The sequence below is a fragment of the Chelonia mydas genome, chromosome 1, assembly GCF_015237465.2.
Source record: "Chelonia mydas isolate rCheMyd1 chromosome 1, rCheMyd1.pri.v2, whole genome shotgun sequence".
Lineage (NCBI taxonomy): Eukaryota > Metazoa > Chordata > Testudines > Cheloniidae > Chelonia > Chelonia mydas.
The window spans coordinates 2,121,571-2,146,639 of NC_057849.1; the positions used below are offsets into that span (position 1 = coordinate 2,121,571).

General features: G+C 46.7%; 1 protein-coding gene and 1 pseudogene across 1 annotated transcript; one reads left to right on the plus strand and one right to left on the minus strand.

The window, feature by feature from the left end:
- Nucleotides 1–281: 281 nt before the first annotated feature.
- Nucleotides 282–4,937, plus strand: LOC102945679 (olfactory receptor 52D1; the record flags this gene model as incomplete). Its single annotated transcript, XM_037889564.1, has 2 exons — nucleotides 282–298; nucleotides 4,022–4,937. Coding segments are annotated over 2 exons (933 nt in total), but the record flags the coding sequence as incomplete, so codon positions are not given.
- Nucleotides 4,938–12,654: 7,717 nt separating this feature from the next.
- On the minus strand, nucleotides 12,655–13,625 carry LOC102944338 (annotated as a pseudogene).
- Nucleotides 13,626–25,069: the final 11,444 nt, after the last annotated feature.

Below are 25,069 nucleotides of genomic sequence, written 5' to 3' on the forward strand. Positions count from 1 at the left end.
GCTTGTATACAAATGCACAAAGCCTTGGAAACAAGCAGGGAGAACTGGAGGTCCTGGTGATGTCAAGGAACTATGACGTGATTGGAATAACAGAGACTTGGTGGGATAACTCACATGACTGGAGTACAGTCATGGATGGTTATAAACTGTTCAGGAAGGACAGGCAGGGCAGAAAAGGTGGGGGAGTAGCACTGTATGTAAGGGAGCAGTATGACTGCTCAGAGCTCCGGTACGAAACTGTGGAAAAACCTGAGTGTCTCTGGATTAAGTTTAGAAGTGTGTGCAACAAGAGTGATGTAGTGGTGGGAGTCTGCTATAGACCACCGGACCAGGGGGATGAGGTGGATGAGGCTTTCTTCCGGCAACTCACGGAAGCTACTAGATCGCATGCCCTGATTCTCATGGGTGACTTTAATTTTCCTGATATCTGCTGGGAGAGCAATACAGCGGTGCATAGACAATCCAGGAAGTTTTTGGAAAGCGTAGGGGACAATTTCCTGGTGCAAGTGCTAGGGGAGCCAACTAGGGGGGGCGCTTTTCTTGACCTACTGCTCACAAACCGGGTAGAATTAGTGGGGGAAGCAAAAGTGGACGGGAATCTGGGAGGCAGTGACCATGAGTTGGTTGAGTTCAGGATCCTGACGCAGGGAAGAAAGGTAAGCAGCAGGATACGGACCCTGGACTTCAGGAAAGCAGACTTCGACTCCCTCAGGGAACAGATGGCCAGGATCCCCTGGGGGACTAACATGAAGGGGAAGGGAGTCCAGGAGAGCTGGCTGTATTTCAAGGAATCCCTGTTGAGGTTACAGGGACAAACCATCCCGATGAGTCGAAAGAATAGTAAATATGGCAGGCGACCGGCTTGGCTTAATGGTGAAATCCTAGCGGATCTTAAACATAAAAAAGAAGCTTACAAGAAGTGGAAGGTTGGACATATGACCAGGGAAGAGTATAAAAATATTGCTCGGGCATGTAGGAAAGATATCAGGAGGGCCAAATCTCACCTGGAGCTGCAGCTAGCAAGAGATGTCAAGAGTAACAAGAAGGGTTTCTTCAGGTATGTTGGCAACAAGAAGAAAGCCAAGGAAAGTGTGGGCCCTTTACTGAATGAGGGAGGCAACCTAGTGACAGAGGATGTCGAAAAAGCTAATGTGCTCAATGCTTTTTTTGCCTCTGTTTTCACTAACAAGGTCAGCTCCCAGACTGCTGCGCTGGGCATCACAAAATGGGGAAGAGATGGCCAGCCCTCTGTGGAGATAGAGGTGGTTAGGGACTATTTAGAAAAGCTGGACGTGCACAAGTCCATGGGGCCGGACGAGTTGCATCCGAGAGTGCTGAAGGAATTGGCGGCTGTGATTGCAGAGCCCATGGCCATTATCTTTGAAAACTCGTGGCGAACGGGGGAAGTCCCGGATGACTGGAAAAAGGCTAATGTAGTGCCAATCTTTAAAAAAGGGAAGAAGGAGGATCCTGGGAACTACAGGCCAGTCAGCCTCACCTCAGTCCCTGGAAAAATCATGGAGCAGGTCCTCAAAGAATCAATCCTGAAGCACTTACATGAGAGGAAAGTGATCAGGAACAGTCAGCATGGATTCACCAAGGGAAGGTCATGCCTGACTAATCTAATCACCTTTTATGATGAGATTACTGGTTCTGTGGATGAAGGGAAAGCAGTGGATGTATTGTTTCTTGACTTTAGCAAAGCTTTTGACACGGTCTCCCACAGTATTCTTGTCAGCAAGTTAAGGAAGTATGGGCTGGATGAATGCACTATACAGTGGGTAGAAAGCTGGCTAGATTGTCGGGCTCAACGGGTAGTGATCAATGGCTCCATGTCTAGTTGGCAGCCGGTGTCAAGTGGAGTGCCCCAGGGGTCGGTCCTGGGGCCGGTTTTGTTCAATATCTTCATAAATGATCTGGAGGATGGTGTGGATTGCACTCTCAGCAAATTTGCGGATGACACTAAACTGGGAGGAGTGGTAGATATGCTGGAGGGCAGGGATAGGATACAGAAGGACCTAGACAAATTGGAGGATTGGGCCAAAAGAAATCTGATGAGGTTCAATAAGGATAAGTGCAGGGTCCTGCACTTAGGACGGAAGAATCCAATGCACCGCTACAGACTAGGGACCGAATGGCTAGGCAGCAGTTCTGCGGAAAAGGACCTAGGGGTGACAGTGGACGAGAAGCTGGATATGAGTCAGCAGTGTGCCCTTGTTGCCAAGAAGGCCAATGGCATTTTGGGATGTATAAGTAGGGGCATAGCGAGCAGATCGAGGGACGTGATCGTCCCCCTCTATTCGACACTGGTGAGGCCTCATCTGGAGTATTGTGTCCAGTTTTGGGCCCCACACTACAAGAAGGATGTGGATAAATTGGAGAGAGTCCAGCAAAGGGCAACAAAAATGATTAGGGGTCTAGAGCACATGACTTATGAGGAGAGGCTGAGGGAGCTGGGATTGTTTAGTCTGCAGAAGAGAAGAATGAGGGGGGATTTGATAGCTGCTTTCAGCTACCTGAAAGGGGGTTCCAAAGAGGATGGCTCTAGACTGTTCTCAATGGTAGCAGATGACAGAACAAGGAGTAATGGTCTCAAGTTGCAATGGGGGAGGTTTAGATTGGATATTAGGAAAAACTTTTTCACTAAGAGGGTGGTGAAACACTGGAATGCGTTACCTAGGGAGGTGGTAGAATCTCCTTCCTTAGAGGTTTTTAAGGTCAGGCTTGACAAAGCCCTGGCTGGGATGATTTAACTGGGACTTGGTCCTGCTTCGAGCAGGGGGTTGGACTAGATGACCTTCTGGGGTCCCTTCCAACCCTGATATTCTATGATTCTATGACATCAACAGCTGTAGTGTTGACGAACCCACAGACATTGGATGGAGGAGCGAGAACGTCATTGGAGGGGAAGCAGGCAAGGCGTGCCCTGCGTTCCCATCATGAAACCATTAGGTCCCAATCCTTTGGGCTCTTTGTGTGCAAAGCTCCCATCATTGTCCATGGGACTCCTGGGCTCAGAGAGCTCCCAGGTCAGAGCCCTAGTATGAACCTCCTGCGTCCTTCCTCCAAAAGGCAGGGCCGTGAGAATGTCCACATCTCTCCCAGCAATACGTGGGGCTCAGCCCTGAGTCTCCTAACACTCAACAAGGGCATCCTCACTCTAGCTGTTAATCCTGCAAAAACAGACTTTAGACACAACAGAATCAGTCCGGCTGAAATATTTGCTCTTCTCAGGTGAATTTATTGATGGAATCGATGCTTGACAGCCCTGGCGAAAGCTTTGGGGGAGCCAATCTACAATCCCCATGCCATTTCAATAGGCCTCACCTTTGACAGACAGAGGCTGCCTCTATGGGCCTGCTCCATCCCGTCCTCTTTGCTGGATTCCCTCAAAGGGACTAATTAGCCACCACTGTCCCACAAGAATCAGGGCTGAGTCATCCAAACCCATTACCCACGTGAATGGTAATGCTCACAGCACTTTTCCTCCCCTCCCCTGCTGCAGGTATTCAGGAGGCAGTGCACAATCAGTGAAAACGGTTCAAATCAGGTTTCTCTTTCAGCAGCCCGCAATGGGCCAGATCTCCAGCTGGTGTAAATGGGTATAACTGTAATGGCTCTCTGCCCATTTCTGACAGCTCAGGACTGAGCTTGATGAGTCAATTTTCAGGCAGAATTTTCATGGACAGTTCATAGTGCATCTAATGAGAGGAATGTAGAGAAAAAGAAACATTGATTTGAACTGCTACAGAGCCCTCACTTACCACTAGAAGCCTCTGTAATGAGGGTGGAATGGCTGCAGTGCAGGAGCCAAGAATAGGCTATTTGTCCCTCACTCTTTTTGTGCCATTAGCACAGGACACATGAAGAGCTAATGCTGAGAAAATGCCACCTTGTCATGGTCCCATCAGATGGTTAATGATTATCTGAATGGTTAGTTATAGGGGCAGAAAGCAGCCGTGCCGTGGATCTGAATGCACCCAACTGGCCCCACCACGGAAGCTTCCTACTGGACCATGCCCCACCCCTCCACCTTCATCCTCCTCGGCATCCCGGGGCTGGAGGCGGCACATGTCTGGATCTCCATCCCCTTCTGCTCCGTCTACCTTCTATCCCTCCTGGGGAATGGCCTCCTCCTGGCTGTTATCAAGACTGAGCCGAGTCTCCACGAGCCCATGTACCTTTTCCTTTCCATGCTGGCGCTCGCCGACCTAGTCATCTCCACCACCACCCTGCCCAAAGCCCTCTGCATATTCTGGTTCAGCGACCGGGCCATTCACACCAACTCGTGCCTGGCCCAGATTTTTTTGACTCACTCACTTGCTACCATGGAGTCTGGGTTTATGTTGGCCATGGCCTTTGATCGCTACATCGCTATCTGTAATCCACTGCGACACTCGGCCATCCTGACCCATCAGGCCATAGCCAAGATAGGGGTAGGCGTTGTGATGAGGGGGGCCATGTTACTGGGCCCACACCCATTCTTGCTGAAATGGCTCCCATACTGCAGGACCCACGTGATTTCTCACACCTATTGTGAGTTCATGGCACTGGTGAAACTGGCCTGTGCAGACACGACAGTCATGAGAGCCTATGGTCTGCCTGTGGCGTTTCTAACAGCGGGGTTAGATTTTATCCTCATTGTCTTGTCCTACATCTTGATCCTCCAGGCCGTCTTCAACCTCCCCTCCAAGGATGCACGGCACAAATCCTTGAGCACCTGTGGCTCCCACATCTGCGTCATGCTGGTGTTTTACACCCCTGCATTCTTCTCCTTCCTCTCCCACCGCTTTGGCCACGTGGCTCCCCATGTTCACATCCTAATCGCAAACATGTACATCCTCTTCCCTCCCATGATGAACCCCATCATCTACGGGGTGAGAACCCCACGCATCCGGCAGAGGGTGCTCCACGTCTTGGGCATCAAACCATCCTGAAACCCACGGCATGGGTCAGCAGCTGGGGAGCAAGGTCTGTGCAGGTGACGTGAGGGCCAGCAAGGTCAGGGATCCAGACAAGTCAGTCCCCCCTTACTGTGAAAACCCACCACAGCCTTGCTGAGCAGCAGGGCGAATAAACATACTTGTCTGGGTCTGTAGCACAACACGGCTTCAACTTTTCATTGCACAGCAGTGGCTACATTACGGCCTAACACCATTACTGCTCGCCTACATGCTATGCCAAGCTGGTGCTCCCATCCACCTACCCACCCCAGCCTGGGAGGCAAGGCAGTTTCCCTTCCCCTGGGTCAGAGCTGGGCTGTCCTGGGTGCTGGGTGTCAGGACGACCTCATCTCCCTGACCATCCATTGCTCGCTACAGTCGAGGAGATTCCTAGGCACCAACCTCCCGCAGATACAAGGAGCAGGCCCCAGAGAGCACTGAGCCCTTAGCCACTGTTCTGGTGCGGTGGCATGGCTCCGGAGTGACCAGGTGACACAACCTGGGCACCCTGGCTGCCTGCTATGGGGAAAGGGTGGGGTTAGTGAGTTGTCATGCCAACAGGAGAGCCCCCTGCACCTGAGAGCCTTTACTAAGCTCCACCCAAGGCTGCCTCCCCATTACAGATAATGTGTATAGGAGCTGTCATAAATATAAAGGGAAGGGTAAACCCCTTTAAAATCCCTCCTGGCCAGAGGAAAAATCCTCTCACCTCTAAAGGGTTAAGAAGCTAAAGGTAACCTCGCTGGCACCTGACCAAAATGACCAATGAGGAGACAAGATACTTTCAAAAGCTCGGAGGAGGGAGAGAAACAAAGGGTCTGTGTCTGTCTGTATGCCGCTTTTGCCAGGGACAGAACAGGAATAGAGTCTTAGAACTTTTAGTAAGTAATCTAGCTAGGTATGTGTTAGATTATGATTTCTTTAAATGGCTGAGAAAAGAACTGTGCTGAATAGAATGACTATCCCTGTCTGTGTGTCTTTTTTATAACTTAAGGTTTTGCCTAGAGGGATTCTCTATGTTTTGAATCTAATTCCCCTGTAAGGTATCTACCATCCTGATTTGACAGAGGTGATTCCTTTACTTCTATTAAAAGTCTTCTTGTAAGAAAACTGAATGCTTTTTCATTGTTCTAAGATCCAAGGGTTTGGGTCTGTGGTCACCTATGCAAATCGGTGAGGATTTTTACCAAACCTTCCCCAGGAAGTGGGGTGCAAGGGTTGGGAGGATTTGGGGGGGAAAGACGTGTCCAAACTACGTTTCCCAGTAAACCCAGTTAAAGTTTGGTGGTTGAAGTGGAAATTCCAAGGGCAAAGGGTAAAATAATTTGTACCTTGGGGAACTTTTAACCTAAGTTGGTAAAAGTAAGTAAAACATAAAGTAAAACTTCAGTCCCCGGAAAAATCATGGAGCAGGTCCTCAAGGAATCAATCCTGAAGCACTTACATGAGAGGAAAGTGATCAGGAACAGTCAGCATGGATTCACCAAGGGAAGGTCATGCCTGACTAATCTAATCGCCTTCTATGATGAGATTACTGGTTCTGTGGATGAAGGGAAAGCAGTGAAAGTATTGTTTCTTGACTTCAGCAAAGCTTTTGACACGGTCTCCCACAGTATTCTTGCCAGCAAGTTAAAGAAGTATGGGCTGGATGAATGCACTATAAGGTGGGTAGAAAGTTGGCTAGATTGTCGGGCTCAACGGGTAGTGATCAATGGCTCCATGTCTAGTTGGCAGCCAGTATCAAGTGGAGTGCCCCAGGGGTCGGTCCTGGGGCCGGTTTTGTTCAATATCTTCATAAATGATCTGGAGGATGGTGTGGATTGCACTCTCAGCAAATTTGCGGATGATACTAAACTAGGAGGAGTGGTAGATACGGTGGCAGGTAGGGATAGGATACAGAGGGACCTAGACAAATTGGAGGATTGGGCCAAAAGAAATCTGATGAGGTTCAATAAGGATAAGTGCAGGGTCTTGCACTTAGATGGAAGAATCCAATGCACCGCTACAGACTAGGGACCAAATGGCTAGGCAGCAGTTCTGTGAAAAAGGATCTAGGGGTTACAGTGGATGAGAAGCTGGATATGAGTCAACAGTGTGCCCTTGTTGCCAAGAAGGCCAATGGCATTTTGGGATGTATAAGTAGGGGCATAGCGAGCAGATCGAGGGACGTGATCGTTCCCCTCTGTTCGTCACTGGTGAGGCCTCATCTGGAGTACTGTGTCCAGTTTTGGGCCCCACACTACAAGAAGGATGTGGAAAAATTGGAGAGAGTCCAGTGAAGGGCAACAAAAATGATTAGGGGTCTGGAACACATGACTTATGAGGAGAGGCTGAGGGAAGTGGGATTGTTTAGTCTTCAGAAGAGAAGAATGAGGGGGGATTTGATAGCTGCTTTCAACTACCTGAGAGGTGGTTCCAAAGAGGATGGCTCGAGACTGTTCTGAGTGGTAGAAGAGGACAGAACAAGGAGTAATGGTCTCAAGTTGCAGTGGGGGAGGTTTAGGTTGGATATTAGGAAAATCTTTTTCACTAGGAGGGTGGTGAAACACTGGAATGCGTTACCTAAGGAGGTGGTAGAATCTCCTTCCTTGGAAGTTTTTAAGGTCAGGCTTGACAAAGCCCTGGCTGGGATGATTTAATTGGGGATTGGTCCTGCTTTGAGCAGGGGGTTGGACTAGATGACCTCCTGAGGTCCCTTCCAACCCTGATATTCTATGATTCTATGATTCTAAGTAAGCTTAGGAGGTTTTCATGCAGGTCTCCACATCTGTACCCTAGAGTTCAGAGTGGGGGAGGAAACTTGACAGGGGGTATTGCTGGTTCAGACCTTAGCCAAGGCCAGATGAAGCCACTGAGGGAAGGACTCTGTCCCCTGCCCCATGCAAGACAAGGTTAAAGCATAGGCCTCCTTCTTCAAGAGCCGTTACACACGCTGGGGTCCAAACTCAGTTTAAAGCCATAGCTCACTAAGGTCCAGGCTCCTATAGTCTGGCTCCCACCTGCCAGGGCAGCATCACACAGCTGGCGGGTACAGGGGAAGGGAAGGAAGAAGCCAAGTCTCTCATGATGGGCTTAATCTCGAGGGCTTAGTGCCAGCTGCATTCTTTTGGGACGGCCTTGGGAGCAAAGGGGACAAAACCCCACTCACCACCACCCAGCAGCCCCAGGAGCGCAGAACAGGGCAGGGGGAAGGGGGTAGGGGCTGGCGTGGAGGCCCAGGGAAGAGGGGGAGCAGTGTTGCAGCCTCCCCTGATGAGCAGACCCAGACAGGGGTGCTGCATGTGCCTCCCACACCCCATCACAGTCACAGGCAGGTCTCCTGTCCCCACAGCCTGCCCTAGGGGCACCCTGGGGCCGGTGATAGCCTCCCTGTCTCTGCCAGAGCTCTGGTGGGCTGGGGTCGCCACCTCAGAGCTCATGCTGGGCTGACCCGGGCTCCTGCCACACACCCGCACACCAGAAGCTCAGCTGCAGATGGTTTGACTCCTATTAACACTCGTCAGAGCCCCTTGGGCATGATTGGCAGCTGCTGCTCACCAGTGGAAATCCCCTTCCCCACCAGGGCCCCGGCAGTCGCCCCAGGCCTCTCCGTAGGGCTTGTTAGTGCCCCCAACCCTCCCCAGTGCCCTGTGTGTGCTGGGCAGAACCTGCAGCCTCCCCATGCCCAGCAATGCAACCACAAAGGGCCCTCGATCTGGGACAATCTCTAGGAAAGATGCAGACTCTGGTTCAAACAGCTATTGAGCAGAGCGGGCCTTGTTCCCTGCCCCACTGGGCTCAGGGGAGGGGGAAGGTTACTGCGAAAAGCCACCAGCTTTTCCAGGCGCGTCTGCATCCCTTGACTCTCTGATATCCTGGGACCAGCACAACTACACCTGCACTGCAAACAACCCTGAACTAGCTGACAGTTAACAAGAGGCAGCAGGAGTGAGGCGTGGCTGGGAACAGACAGTGGGGGGACTGCCCAGACACTGGACCTAGCCTGGAGGGGTAGAATCAGATACTAAAGGCTCAGGAGGCAAGGAATGCAAGCCCTGCAAGCAAAGGCTGAAAGAACTGGGTATGTTTAGTTTGGAAAAGAGAAGATTAAGAGGGGACATAATAGTGGTCTTTGAATACTTGAAAGGCTTCCATAAAAACGATGGAGGAAGATTGTTCTTTCTTGCCACAGAGGGCAAACTACAGCATAGCAGATTTAGATGAAATCTCAGGAAAAACTCCCTAACTGTCAGACCAATAGAACAGCTGTCTCAGGAGGTTTGTGGAAGCTCCTTCCCTGGAGGTTTTCCAGCGAAGGCTGGACAGTATTCTGTGTGGGATGGTTTAGACATAACACGTTCTCCATCTTGGCAGGGGGTTAAACTCGCTGACCCTTGCTGTCCCTTCTTCCCCTGTGGGTCTATGATTTCTATGTGCTCCTCAGCACCAGCAGCTTTCCCCCAGCCCTTAGTTTAAAAAATCCTCTATATGCCAGCAGGATCATTCCATGTTGACTTAGGTGGAGGCCGTCCTTCCTGTGTAGACTCATCCTTTCCCAAAAAGTTTCCTCGTTCCTAATAAATTTAATCCCCTCCCCCCCGCCTACACCATCATCTCATCCATGCATTGAGACCCTGAAGCTCTGCCTATCTAACTGGCCCTGCGCATGGAACTGGAAGCATTTCAGAGAATGCTACCATGGAGGTGCTGGACTTCACTCTCTTACCTAGCAGCCTAAAATAGGGCTCCAGGACCTCTCTCCTATCCTTCCCTATGTCATTGGTACCAACATGTACCATGACCACCGGCGCCTCCCCAGCACTATTCATAAGTCTATCTAGATGCCTTGAGAGATATGCAACCTTTGCACCTGGCAGGCAAGTCAACATGCATTTCTCCCGGTCATCACAAACCCAGCTAGCTATGTTTCTAATGATCAAATCCCCCATTACAATTACTGTTTGGTGAGGCTTATCAAAGCTGAAGTTCTCTGGGGCATTAAAAAGTGACATGTCAATGAGATCTTGTCCTCTTTGTAGCTGTTCCATCTGTCTGCAACCTTTGTTGTTGTTTTCCTTCTTTTTTTGTTCTTAGTTTCTTCCTGACACAGTGTAATGCTCCTGTACCAGATACAGACTGGTTACAAACCTTGTTGTGCACTCTAGGTGTGTCCAGCATAGAATCCATTAATACTCCGCCAGGTTTGGCTGAGGTTAGCATCAATAAGGTATTTTACACAAAGTATTCAGACTGGTTCCAACAGTATAGTACACTTTAGCATTGCATTATAGGTCCCACCACTAGCGAGGTTGCCAGGCCTCTCTCCACTACCGTCTTTAGATTGTGTATTAATTATATAGATCACTTAAGAATCCTCAGTTATCACTTTAAGGATTGAAAGATTCTTGTCCCAAAATCAGGCCCAGTATTATTTAAATTATTATATAGTCGGGAACCCTGATGTGCACAGTTACAACACTCACACTATAGGAACTCTTTTATATTTTACTATAGTTTATTAATACATGTAGCACAGTTACAAACACCCCAACTTAACAAGATAGATAAAGAATGTACAACTGCACTTCCATATACTCACACCATCCCTTGTAGAACAACCGGAAGTGTTATCCATCATCTTCCTCATCACCTTGCCATCATCACCGGTGGCCATCATTCTGGCACCTCCCAAGGACCACATCTCCTTCTCCTACTGCCCATAGCCTGGGATGCCACTTTTATTATATGTTACGCTGATGTTGTTATATTTGATGCATATATTCAGTAGGGAATTTTTCCCTTATTTGTCTTTCCTCACCTTACTAATGTTGAAGTGTCTTTTTCCTATAGGTCAATATATCATTGATCTCAACTTATTATCACAGACGCCAATTTGTTACCATGGCCCTTTTGTGGTTATGTGTCACATTTGTTATTTCCGCCCTAACCAGACATTTCAGTCTGGTCTTAAACTTTTACTTTGGATTTTTCCAAATTGTGGTGTACGTGTTACATTTAAAAGGGTCAGAAATTAGGAAAGCCCCTTTGCCAATCTGCTTTAACACATCATATGTGGACCTTATGCTTTAGCTCATCACCATCTATCTAGATGGAAGTTCCCAAACATAGGTGAGCCAACTTTGCTATCTGGGTGAAAGGTCCCAGACCTGTGTATGCTAAATTTGCCCTAGCGCAACATATAGGATGTAGCCTGTAAGTCCCTTGTGTTACAGCCGAACTACTTCAATATAAACCCATTGTAATAAAACAAATAATCAAAACCATAAAGAAATAAGAAATCTAGAAGAAAATATATTTCTATAGGTGAGCAAGCAGGTTAGCCCTATAGGTTACATCTCCTAGGCACATTTGCTGTTCGTTCACCTCTCAGCCCCATCCTCCTGCCAGGGGCCTGCTGGTGCCTCTGTCCGAACTCCCCCGTCTACGTCTGGCACTCTTAATATGTCCGGCACCCCATTGCTGCTGCTCAGAGCTGGAGGGGGCAAGTCATGTAACTGCATCTCTGGCCCCCATTCTCCTGACAAGGGCCGGACGTGTGTCTGTCTATCAGCCCCTTAAAGGGGCTGGTCATGTTCCTGCATCTCTCAACCCCATTCTCACAGGGGCAGGGTGTTTGTCTGAATCTCTCAGCCCCGTTCCCCTCATCGGGGCCAGGCATGTGTCTGGGACTCTCGGCTCTGTCCCCTTGCAGGGGCTGGGCATGTGTCTGTGTCTCTCAGCCCCTTCCCCTCACAGGGGATAGGCGTGTGTCTGGGTCTCTCAGCCCCTTCCCCTCACATGGGCTGTGTCTGTCAGCCCCTTTCCCCTCACAGGGGATAGGTCTCTATCTGTGTTTCTCAGCCACAATCCCCTCACAGCTGCCAGACGGGTGTCTGTGTCTCTCAGCCCCTTTCCCCTCACATGGGCAGGACATGTGTCAGCATCTCTCAGACCTGTTCACCTGACAGGGTCCAAGTGTGTGTCTGTGTATCTCAACCCTGTTCCCCTTTTGAGAACCAGGCATGTGTCTACATCTCTCAGCCCCTTTCCCCTCACAGGGGCCGGGCATGTGTCTCTCTCTTTGGCCTATTCATCCACTAAGTAGGGCTGTGTGAATTAAACTGTGATCTCTTCAGGGAAGAGACTGGTTTTGGCTTTGTATTGGATGGTTTCCAGTCTAACCGTATGGTGCTATGCAGCTGCATAATGGATACCAAGTATTAATATCTGTAGTGTGTAAGATAAGAGTAGTATCCCTTTGAATCATTTCAGAGCCCTGTAGCAGAGCTTAATATGGTCTATGTTTCAGAAGCCACCAGAAACCAGCCAGTTTCTACCTGAGCCCAGTTTCTACCTGAGCCTTGAACTTTGGGGTATATTTAGAAGATACACCTGTTTGGGACCTAGCAAACCATTGCTAAAAGCTGATATAAATCATTGAGAGTGATGGGTGATAGAGATCCACAGAGATCCCCACCAATGAGCCATCCAGCGCCCCGGCTGAGGGTATCATGGCAGCTGAGGGAAGAGGTTTCCATTTCACATTTGTCCTTAGAGCTCCACTGAGGTGATCTGACCAGATGCTTTCCTGGGGCAGGAAGTGGAGGTGGAGTCCATGGTGACATCTCTATGATCACATACTAGTGTGAATGATGGCAGGTCATGAATGGGTCAGAGGCCATGGTGATCAATGTTTTATATTCCTAGATTAAATTAGACAGGCACACACTGCTCAGATTCCTTTCTGCTGGAAGATACGGAGCACCCTCTCCCGGATCTGTTTAGTTTGCACCCCATACACAATAGGGTTTAACATGGGGGGCACCAGCAAGTAGAGATTGGCCACCAGGATGTGGACATGGTGGGGGACATTGTGGCCAAAGGGGTGGGTGAGGAACATGAAGAGGGCAGCGATGTAAAATGACAGGATAACACACAAGTGAGATGCACAGGTTCTGAAGGCCTTGAGACGGGCATCAGTGGATGGGAGGCTGAGTATAGCCTGGAGGATCATAGCATAGGACATGGAGATGATAAGCACATCAACCCCCACCACCACAAAAGCCACGAACAGGCTGTAAATGACACTGACTGTAGCATCCCCACACGCCAGCTTCACCACGGCCATGTGCTCACAGTATGAGTGGGAGAGGAGGCAGCGCTGGCAGAAGGGCAGCCTGCGGACAAGGAGGGAGAAGGGGCTCACCAGAAGGACCCCACGTGTGAGCACCAGGCTTCCCGCTGTCACTACGGCTGGGATGGACAAGATACTGGAGTGCCGGCGGGGGCAGCAGATGGCTACGTCGCGATCCAAGGCCATGGCCATGAGCACGCCCGACTCCACCGATGAGAAGGTGTGGACAAAGAACATCCGGGTGAGGCAATCTCCCTGGAGCCCAGCCAGAAGATGCTCAGCATTCTGGGCAGGGTGGACGTGGACAGGACCAGGTCGGTGATGGCCAGCATGTCCAAGAAGAGGTACATGGGCTCATGCAGGCTTGGCTCAGTCTTTATAATGCAGAGAACAATGACATTTCCCAGCACAGCAATGACATAGATGATGCAGAAAGGGAAGGCGATCCAGTAGTGGGCCTCCTGCAGCCCAGGGATGCTGACCAGGAGGAAGGCGGCAGGGTGGGAGTGGATGTTCGGATATGACATGACTTGCAGTTCTTCTCCTATCTGAGCTGGGAGAGCTTTCATCCTATAAACAAGGAGCAAAAAACCCACGAGGGCTGAGGCAAAAAGGCATCCTTTAAATATGGAAGCTAAAGTGAGGAAAATAGAAAGGAGCATAAACTCTGGTAAACATAGTGTAAAAATATAATTAGGAAGGCCAAAAAGAATGTGAAGAACAGTTAGCTAAAGACTCAAAAAGTAATAGCAAAACTTTTAAAACTCCATAAGAAGCAGAAGGACTGCTAACCAACCAGTGGCGCTACTGGACTCTTGAGATTCTAAAGGAGCACTCAAGGATGATAAAGCCACTTTGGAGAAAATGAATGAATTCTTTGTATCAGTCTTCATGGCTGAGGATGTGAGGGAGATTCCCAAACCTGAGCCAAATGACTAGAAGATTGGTAATGTGACGCAAAAATTTTAAAAAGGGCTCCGGTAAACCTGACTTCAGTATGGGGCAAACCGGTTGAAACTACAGTAAAGAACAAAATTGTCAGACACAGAGATGAACATAATTTGCTGGGAAGGAGTCAATATGATTTTTCTAAAAGGAAATCATGCCTCACCAATCTATGAGAATTCTTTGCAGGGTCAACAAGCATGTGGACAAAGGGGATACAGTATAGTGTATTTAGATTTTCATAAAACCTTTGACAAGGTCCCTCAGCAAAGTCTCTTAAGCAAAGTAAGCTACCACTTGATAAAATGGAAGGTCTTCTCATGGACTGGTAACTGGTTAAAAGATAGGAAACAAAAGGTGGGAATAAAGTGTCAGTTTTCAGAATGGAGAGAGGTATATAGTGGTGTCCCCCAGGGGTCTGTACTGAGCCTAGTCCTATTCCATATATTCATAAATGAGCTGGAGAAAGGGTAAACAGTGAGTTGGCAAAATTTGCAGATGAAATGAACTTGTTCAAAATAGTTAAGTCCCAGGAAGACTGCAAAGAGCTACAAAAGTACCTCTCAAAACTGGGTGACTGGGCAACCAAATGGCAGATGGAATTCAGTGCTGTTGAATACAAATGGGTTCTAAATTGGCTGTTACCATAAAGAAAGTGATCTTGGACTCACTCTGAGTAGTTCTTTGAAAACTTCCACTCAATGGCAGTCAAAAAAGGGAACAGAATGTTGGGAATAACTAAGAAAAGGATTGATAATAGGACAGAAAACATTTGAAGAAAGATATATTGGAATTGGAAAAGGTTCAGAAAAGGGCAACAAAAATGATTAGGGGTATGGAACAGCTTCCATATGAGGAGAGATTAATAAGACTGGGACTTTTCAGCTTGGAAAAGAGACAAATAAGGGGGGACATGGTAGAGGTGTATAAAAGCATGACTGATGAGGAGAAAATGAATAAGGATGTGTTATTTATTCCTTCTCATAACACAAGAACCTATGGCTTATCAAATGCAATGAATAGGCAGCAGGTTAAAACAAACAAAAGGAAGTACTTCTTCACACAATGCACAAACAGAGGAACTCTTTGCCAGAAGATGTTGTGAAAGCCAAGACTATAATAGGGTTAAAAAAAAAAAACCTAAATGGAGGATAGGTCCATCAATGGCTGGGCAGGGATGGTGTCCCTAGCCTCTGTTTGACAGAAACTGGGAATGGGTGACAGGGAATGGATCAATTGTTTCCCTGTTCTGCTCATTCCCTCTGGGGCACCTGGCATTGGCCACTGTCAGAAGACAGGATACTGGGCTAGATGGACCTTTGGTCTGACCCTGTATTGTTGTTCTTATGTTCTTATGATCTTTTGTGGCAATAAGCTATGTGAAAATGTGTTTCCGGGATTCATAGACCCACAAATCAGAAAATACCATTGTAATTATCTAGTCTGACACAGGCCAGAGAATTTTCCAAAAATAATTTTGGCTCAGATCTTTTAGAAAAACATCCAGTCTTGAATTAAAAATGGTCAAAAATGGACAATCCACCACAACCGTTAGTAAATTGTTCCAGTGGTTAATGATCCTCACTCTTAAATATGTATACTTTATTTCCAGCCTGAATTTGTCTTTCTTAAACTTCCAGCCATCACCTTTTTCTGCTAGACTGAAGAGCCCATTATTAACTATTTGCTCCCCCTTCAGGTACTTACAGACTGTGATCTAGTCCCCCTTAGCCATCTCTTTGTTAACCTTAATAGATTGAGCTCCTTGAATCTATCACTATAAGTCAGGTTTTCTAATCATTTTATCATTCTTGCGGCTTTTCTCTGAACCCTCTCCAATTTATCAACCTCCTTCCTGAATTGTGGACTCCAGGACTGGACACAGGATTCCAGCAGTGATCACAGCAGTGCCAAATACAGAGGTAAAATAACCTCTCTATGCCCGGCCAAGATCACCAAATCTTTTTCAAAGTCACTTTTTCCCAGGATAGAATCTCCCATCTTATAAGCATGGCCTGTATTCTTTGTCCCTAAATAGATGCATTTACATTTAGCTATATTAAAACACATATTGTTTGCTTGCACCCAGTTTATAAAGCAATGAGATCCCTCTGTACAGTGACCTGTCCTCTTCATTATTTGTGTTATCTGAAACCATTACTAATAATGATTTTATGTTTTCTTCCAGGTTATTGATAAAAATGTTATATAGCATAGGGCCAAGAACTGATTCATCAGGGACCCCACTGGAAATACACCCCTTGATGATGATTCCCTCTTTAAAGTTATATTTTGAGACCTATTAGTTAGGTTGTTAATCCATTTAATGTGTACCATGCTAATTCTTTTTTGTTCTATTTTTAAGCAAAATATGAGGCAGTACCAAGTCAAATGCCTTATAGAAGTTTAAAAATATTACATCAACACCATTATCTTTATCCACCAAACTTGAAATCTCATCCTTATAATTACCCTGGTTATTCCTGTGACAGGTTGCCACCTGATATACTGGGTTTCCATTGAGCTCACCCATTCTACCAGCCTGGGCTCCCCCACTCTGTCCTGCTGTACCAGACCCTCAATCCTCCCGTAGCACACACACACACAGGTAAGGACACACCCAGCTGAAAAGGAACACAAACACTGAGATCAGCTCTGTGTGGGAAGACTCAGCTCAGGGATTGCCCAGCACTCGTTTGCATGCCTCCTCTGGAGTGTAAATCCAAAGACAAAACTGTATTGTCTTGTGCTGCACAGAAGACTATATAGCATAAGATAATGAAATTAGCTCCCTCCCTCAATGTGGAGGAAGATATGCACAGCTTTTTGCCCACCCCCAGTTATGAATTACACAAACTAGTTGAAGAATAAACAAACAAACAAAAAAAAAACAAGTTTATTAGCTACAAAAAAGTACATTTTAAGTGATTATAAGTAATATCAAACAGATATTAATTAAAGCAGATTACTGAGCAAATAAAGCAAACACTGAAACTAGACTTAATACAGTAAACACATTGGCTACAAATAGTAATTTCTCTCCCTAAATGTTGTTCTAGGCAGGATGCAGAATTTCTTGAGGACAAACTGCTCTTGTTTACAGCTGAAAATTCCAGGTATATCCTTCACGGGCCAGACACCATTCCCAGCCCGGGTTCAGTACTTTCCTTCCTTTCCCTTTCTTTCTTACATGTTTCCAGTTGCCATTCTGGGTGGGGATTCGGTGAAGAATGAGCCAAGATTAACTCACTCCCCAGCCTTAAATAGGTTTTGCATATGGTGGGAATTCTTTTTTTTCCCATTTTGACCCCAACCCCTTCTTAGTACAGAAACACTAAACGTCCAAGATGGTGTCCAGAACCAGGTGACATGATCATCTTACCCTGCTGTGTCAAAACAGCATCCCAGGAAACTTCTCAGGCAGGAGGGAGTTTAGCATCTTGAAAGACGTATTGTCCTTCCTAATGGTTGATTGACTGACCAACCAGACTGATTGCATTTTGTCTGGTGGGTATTCTCCAGGTTCAAAGACTTTTGTAAGTAATAAGAACATAAGAATATCAGAACAGCCATAGTGGGTCAGACAAAAGGTCCATCTAGCCCAAAATCCTATCTTTTGACTGTGGCCAATGCCAGGTGCCCCAGAGGGAATTAACAGGATAATGAATAAAACACAATGACTCCAAGATCTCTTTCTTGAGAGGTAACAGCCAATTTAGACCCCATCATTTTATATGAATAGTTGGGATTAGGTTTTCCATTGGGCATTATTTTGCATTTATCAACATTGAATTTCATCTTCCATGTTTTTGCCTGGGATTTAACCATCTTGATCAATTGTCTATCCTCTGAAATTTTGCTACCTCACTGTTTTCCCTTTTTTCCAGATTATTTATGAATATATTGAATAGGACTGGGCTCAGTACAGACCCTTGGGGGACACCACTCTTTACCTCTCTCCATTCTGAAAACTGACCATTTATACCTACCCTTTGTTTCCTATCTTTTAGCCAGTTACCAGTCCATGAGAGGACCTTCCCTCGTATCCCATGACAGCTAACTCTGATTAAGAGCCTTTGTTGAGGGACCTTGTCGAAGGCTTTCTGAAAATCTAAGTACACTATATCCACTTGATCCCCCTTTTCCACATGCTTGTTGACCCTGCAAAGAATTCTAGTTGATTGGTGAGGCATAATTTCACTTTACAAAAACCACGTTGACTCCTCCCCAACAAATTATGTTCATCAATGAGTCTGAAAATTTTGTTCTTTACTAATAGTTTGCCCAGTACTGAAGGCAGGCTTACCGGCCTGTAATTGTCGGGATCACCTCTGGATCCCTTAAAAAAAATTGGCATCCCAGTAGCTCTCCTCCAGTCGTTTGGAACTGAAGCTGATCTAAATGACCGGTTACAGACTAGAGTCAGTAGTTCTGCAATTTCACATTTGAGTTCCTTCAGAACTACAGGGTGAATCCCATCTAGTCCTGGTGACTTGTTACTGTTTAGTTTAGTTAACGCACATAGTCCATATTCCTTCCTTCAGATACAGAGATGATACATGCATACAAATAGGATAATCATATTCAGTGAATCATAATGATTCCAATGATATCTCACATGATCTATGTTGCATAAAATACATCTTAGTTATGCCATATTTATATCATATGTATAATTCTATGAATAATATGGGGCTAGGATCACAATCTAATTGACCATTTTTAAATATTGGCCCAGCAACAGCTTTCTTTCAGTCTCCCGGAACTTCCCCCATAGAATCATAGAATCATAGAATATCAGGGTCGGAAGGGACCTCAGGAGGTCATCTAGTCCAACCCGCTGCTCAAAGCAGGACCAATCCCCAATTAAATCATCCCAGCCAAGCCTTTGTCAAGCCTGACCTTAAAAACTTCCAAGGAAGGAGATTCTACCACCTCCTTAGGTAACGCATTCCAGTGTTTCACCACCCTCCTAGTGAAAAAGTTTTTCCTAATATCCAACCTAAACTTCCCCCACTGCAACTTGAGACCATTACTCCTTGTCCTGTCCTCTTCTACCACTGAGAATAGTCTAGAACCATCCTCTCTGGAACCACCTCTCAGGTAGTTGAAAGCAGCTATCAAATCCCCCCTCATTCTTCTCTTCTGCAGACTAAACAATCCCAGTTCCCTCAGCCTCTCCTCATAAGTCATGTGTTCCAGACCCCTAATCATTTTTGTTGCCCTTCGCTGGACTCTCTCCAATTTATCCATATCCTTCTTGTAGTGTGGGGCCCAAAACTGGACACAGTACTCCAGATGAGGCCTCACCAATGTCGAATAGAGGGGAACGATCACGTCCCTCGATCTGCTCATTATGCCCCTACTTATACATCCCAAAATGCCATTGGCCTTCTTGACAACAAGGGCACACTGCTGACTCATATCCAGCTTCTCGTCCACTGTCACCCTTAGGTCCTTTTCCGCAGAACTGCTGCCTAGCCATTCGGTCCCTAGTCTGTAGCTGTGCATTGGGTTCTTCCGTCCTAAGTGCAGGACCCTGCACTTATCCTTATTGAACCTCATCAGATTTCTTTTGGCCCAATCCTCCAATTTGTCTAGGTCCCTCTGTATCAATCCCTGCCCTCCAGCATATCTACCACTCCTCCCAGTTTAGTATCATCCGCAAATTTGCTGAGAGTGCAATCCACACCATCCTCCAGATCATTTATGAAGATATTGAACAAAACTGGCCCCAGGACCGACCCCTGGGGCACTCCACTTGACACCGGCTGCCAACTAGACATGGAGCCATTGATCACTACCCGTTGAGCCCGACAATCTAGCCAACTTTCTACCCACCTTATAGTGCATTCATCCAGCCCATACTTCTTTAACTTGCTGACAAGAATACTGTGGGAGACCGTGTCAAAAGCTTTGCTAAAGTCAAGGAATAACATGTCCCACTGCTTTCCCTTCATCCACAGAACCAGTTATTTCGTCATAGAAGGCAATTACATTAGTCAGGTATGACTTGCCCTTGGTGAATCCATGCTGACTGTTCCTGATCACTTTCCTCTCCTCTAAGTGCTTCAGAATTGATTCCTTGAGGACCTGCTCCATGATTTTTCCAGGGACTGAGGTGAGGCTGACTGGTCTGTAGTTCCCAGGATCCTCCTTCTTCCCTTTTTTAAAGATTGGCACTACATTAGCCTTTTTCCAGTCATCTGGGACTTCCCCCGTTCGCCACGAGTTTTCAAAGATAATGGCCAATGGCTCTGCAATCACAGCCGCCAATTCCTTTAGCACTCTCGGATGCAACTCGTCCGGCCCCATGGACTTGTGCACGTCCAGCTTTTCTAAATAGTCCCTAACCACCTCTTTCTCCACAGAGGGCTGGCCATCTACTCCCCATGTTGTGATGCCCAGCGTAGCAGTCTGGGAGCTGTCCTTGTTTGTGAAGACAGAGGCAAAAAAAGCATTGAGCACATTAGCTTTTTCGACATCCTCTGTCACTAGGTTGCCTCCCTCATTCAGTAAGGGGCCCACACTTTCTTTGGCTTTTTTCTTGTTGCCAACATACCTGAAGAAACCCTTCTTGTTACTCTTGACATCTCTTGCTAGCTGCAGCTCCAGGTGCGATTTGGCCCTCCTGATTTCATTCCTACATGCCCGAGCAATATTTTTATACTCTTCCCTGGTCATATGTCCAACCTTCCTCTTCTTGTAAGCTTCTTTTTTATGTTTAAGATCCGCTAGGATTTCACCATTAAGCCAAGCTGGTTGCCTGCCATATTTACTATTCTTTCGACTCATCGGGATGGTTTGTCCCTGTAACCTCAACAGGGATTCCTTGAAATACAGCCAGCTCTCCTGGACTCCTTTCCCCTTCATGTTAGTCCCCCAGGGGATCCTACCCATCCGTTCCCTGAGGGAGTCGAAGTCTGCTTTCCTGAAGTCCAGGGTACATATCCTGCTGCTTACCTTTCTTCCCTGTGTCAGGATTTTTCCATGTTCCAGGAAAATCCACTCCAAAGTGGCCAGACATAAAGAGAGTCACCAGTCAGATAAAAAGGCAAAAAATGAGATTCTAAACACTTTTACCACAGATGTCACTCAAAAAATGCTGAGTCTAGAACCTGTTGACTGTGTTTGTGTGAAACTGGATGGAGAAAAAGGATGGACAACTCCAGCTGTGGTAAAGAAAAATATTTCAGAGCCCAAATCATCTCTGATAGAGATTGACAATGAAGAGTCGAACACAAACCGTCAACATCTACTGTTTGTTCCTCAGAAGGAGCAATGGACAGAGCAAAGATGGCAGATGGAGAACAAGAAGAAGATGCAAAGATTCCAAAATGACCAGAGACGGTGCAACAGCCGGAAAACCAAGTTGTTACACATTGAAGTTATGTAATTAGAAAAACAGAAGGATCCAGAGGCACTTAACAGGCTGATACATACTGAACTTTAATGATAGTGGAGAAACAATCCCATAGTTGGTACCCACTTTCTAGATGATGTCATGATATCCTGTTGCACTCCAGGGGGCTGGGACCCCAGTTATTAGGAAGAGACAGGCAATAGTAATGGGGATTCCCATTATTAGAAATATGGATAGTTGGGTTTACGATAACCAGAAGAACCACATGGTGAATTGCCTACTGGATTCGAAGGTAGAGGATCTCACAAAACATCTACATAGCCTTATAGGTAGTTCTGGGGAGGAGCCAGTGATTGTGGTACAGGGAGGTACCAATGACATAAGGAAAAGTAAGTGAGAGGTCCTTGAGTCCTGGAGACCAAATTTAGGCTGCTAGGTAAGAGATAAAATTTCAGAAACTCCATTGTAGCATTCTCTGAAATGCTTCCTATTCCACATTGAGGACCAGTAAAAGAAACAGAGATGCAGGGTCTCAATCTGTGGATGAGACAATGTGTAAGTGGGAAGGGTTTAGGTTTATTAGAACTGGGGAAACTTTTGGGGAAGGAGTGGCCCAGACAGGAGGGATGAGCTCACAAGCAAGTAAAATTAAAAAGGCTATGGAGGATTTTTTAAACTAAAGGCTGGGGAAAAGCCAATAGGTGTGGAGGAGCCATACACTGTGAAGTCCTCAAGGTCATGCAGGAGCCATGCTGCGGAGTTGTGGTTTCTGCAACCAACTCACAGCCAGCAATGTTCTTGCAGCCAGATCTATGAATGACTCCAGAAACATACAGCACTTGATCGGGCTTCTAGACTTCATGACCCTCGGCAAACCCTGCATGGCTTTTAATTTTTTTATAATAATGAGTTTCCCCATTGTCTCCGCTTGTCCCTGGCGCATGGGCTTGCCCAGCCCCCTTGGGGCACCGTATGACCAGGGAGGGGGAAAACAGGGGACTCTTTGTCAATCTCATGCTCTTTGTGAAGCTGCGGCTGCTCAGGTGAGGCAGAAACCCAGCTGGGATTCCACAGCGATGGCTATAAACCTCCCTGCCCAGCGCTCCTCCGGCACTTCTCAGAGACTCTCTGGACACCTCCCGCTGCCCGGGGCAGCCCCTCTGCTGAGCAGGAGCTGGGTGAGTGCCGGGCTTTGGAACTCAGAAATGTCCCACATTTGCAGCACCTGTCCCACATAATAGCCCCGAGGAATCACAGAACTAAGATTGGTAATGGGGGATCCCACAGGTTGTACCTGGCCAGGGAAGCTCAGATAGGGGCAGGCTGAGGGTCTGGGGAGAGAGCTCTGAGAGCCACTTGTCTGGAAGATTACTCTGCAGGAAAGGTGCTTAGCCTGGGTGACCCTCTTAGCTTTATCCCCCTTTAACTGCCCAGAAGGGGCAGGGTTATTCTGTGGGGCTTGGCTGGGAAATGTGAATTCAGTGTGTATTTCCCTCTCCCACACAGTGGTGTCACCCAGTATTTTAGATGCGTATATATCCCAGAATGCGATCGAGCTAATTGCAACCCTATTATGTGCATTCCACCAAAATGAATTAATAAAATAGAACACAATTTAGTTAAGGGTTAATTTGGAGACAGCCTTTCAGAAGCAAGGTCATAAGTACTGGCAGTTTTGCTAATAAATATAAGAAAGTAAATAACTAAAAAAAAAAGTAAATAAACAGCCTTAAGTCTAGACCAGGTGTTCTCAAAATTCATTGCACTGCGATCCCCTCCTGACAAACAAAAATTGCTTCGCAACCCCCAGAGGAGGGACTGAAGCCTGAGCCCACCGAAACCCCACTGTCCTGGTTGCAGGGGAGCAAAGCCTGAACCCCACCACTCCGGGCAGGGCGGCCAAAGCTGAGAGCTTAATGGCTTCAGCCCCAGGAAGGGGCCCTGCAGCCTGAGCCCTCCCACACAGGGCTGACGTCCTTGGGCTTTGGATTCAGCCCTTGGCAGTGGGGCCCAGGCTTCAGCCCCAGGAGCCAGCAAGTCTAAGTCAGCCCTGGAGACCCCATTAAGAACCACTGATCTAGACTCCTCTAATAATAAAAGTTTATTAAAAGTTTACAAAGTAACAACGAAATAGGGGTCATTAAGACCATTTAGCCATGCTTTTTTAATTTTTTTTTTTGTAAACTTTCTGAAAACCCGGGGCTTTTTAAGTGCAAGACAAAAGAATTGTCCATTTTATTTTTGGTGTCACTATTTTCAATTTTGCTGTTTTGATGGTTTTTTAGCATTTGGAAACAAGGGGGAATATTTCAGCCTACAGTGGATTGTCTTTCCCCCGGGTTGTTCGCGTTGGGATGTCATTCCACGAGTGAGTGCACTTGGGCTTGCTACAATTAATTAGCAGCCCGTCAGATCCTACCCAGTGACAACCACTATATGGGTAGTCTTTATTTTGTGTATTAACAAATATGCTTTTCCAACAAGTCCATGTGAATACATAAGAATGATGATGATGTTGGCTCTGAAGTGGTCGGGATTCTGTAATCGCCCCTGCACATCTATTGCAGTCCAAACTATCATGCCTGGCCAGTTCTTGTTCAGGAATGAACCCACAGCAACCTGCATACGAGTACTCGTGACAGCTTTTAACAGCTGCTGCATCCAGTGGTTGGTAAGGACTCGAGGTTACAGGTTATCACGTGGTGTCCCGTCTACCCACCATTGTTCTAGAAGGCACAAGTCTTTTCCAGTCATTGCCTTGAATGGGAAAACTCCATGGGGGACCGCAGAACCTCTTATGGCCATAAGAATAAATGGCAGTTGCTGATGGTAGTCATTACCCTGCTGGTTCTCTACCCTTTCTTAGTGTTGTACCAATAAAATAAAAACCAGCAGGATCTTATTAAAGGGAAAAAGGCAAAATACCACATTTATTGTGAATACAGAAAGAATCATAGTAAGCAGTTAGTTACAGCTATAACATTCCATTCAATCTCATCTTTATTCACACATTCATTCATACACACACACACACACACAGGTTCTGCAAGGTTGTTATCATAGTAAGCAGTTAGTTATAGCTATAACATTCCATTCAATCTCATATTTATTCACACATTCACTCATACACACACACACACACACACACACACACACACACACACAGGTTCTGCACGGTTGTTATCATAGTAAGCAGTTAGTTATAGCTATAACATTCCATTCAATCTCATATTTATTCACACATTTACTCATACACACACACACACACACACACACACACACACAGGTTCTGCAAAGTTGTTATCATAGTTACCAGCCTTAGAGTTGCTCATGCCAAGCCACTGGCCAGGTGGCCTGGACATGAGGAGGGAGCAGGGCCTTGTCAGATGCTCATCTGATGCTCCTGGAAGTTGGTTTGCAGAATCAGACCCCAAAGTTCTCACTTTTTAGAGTCTATTTTTATAGGAATTTCGTCCTATGCCAGTCTATGGGAATTGCTGCATCATGCTGTTGCTGAATTAATCAGCAGATGGCACATTCCTGAAGGCTCCAAGATGTTATCTTGTCCTTTGGTTCTCCCATTCTTGAGGCTGTTGGGTGGATTCCAGTCTGCCCTCCGGGGGTCCTCTGGTTATTTCCACTTGACGCCTTTTTCAGCCGATGGACACTGGATTCTTAGGCTGGCACCTCCCTGATCATTCAGTT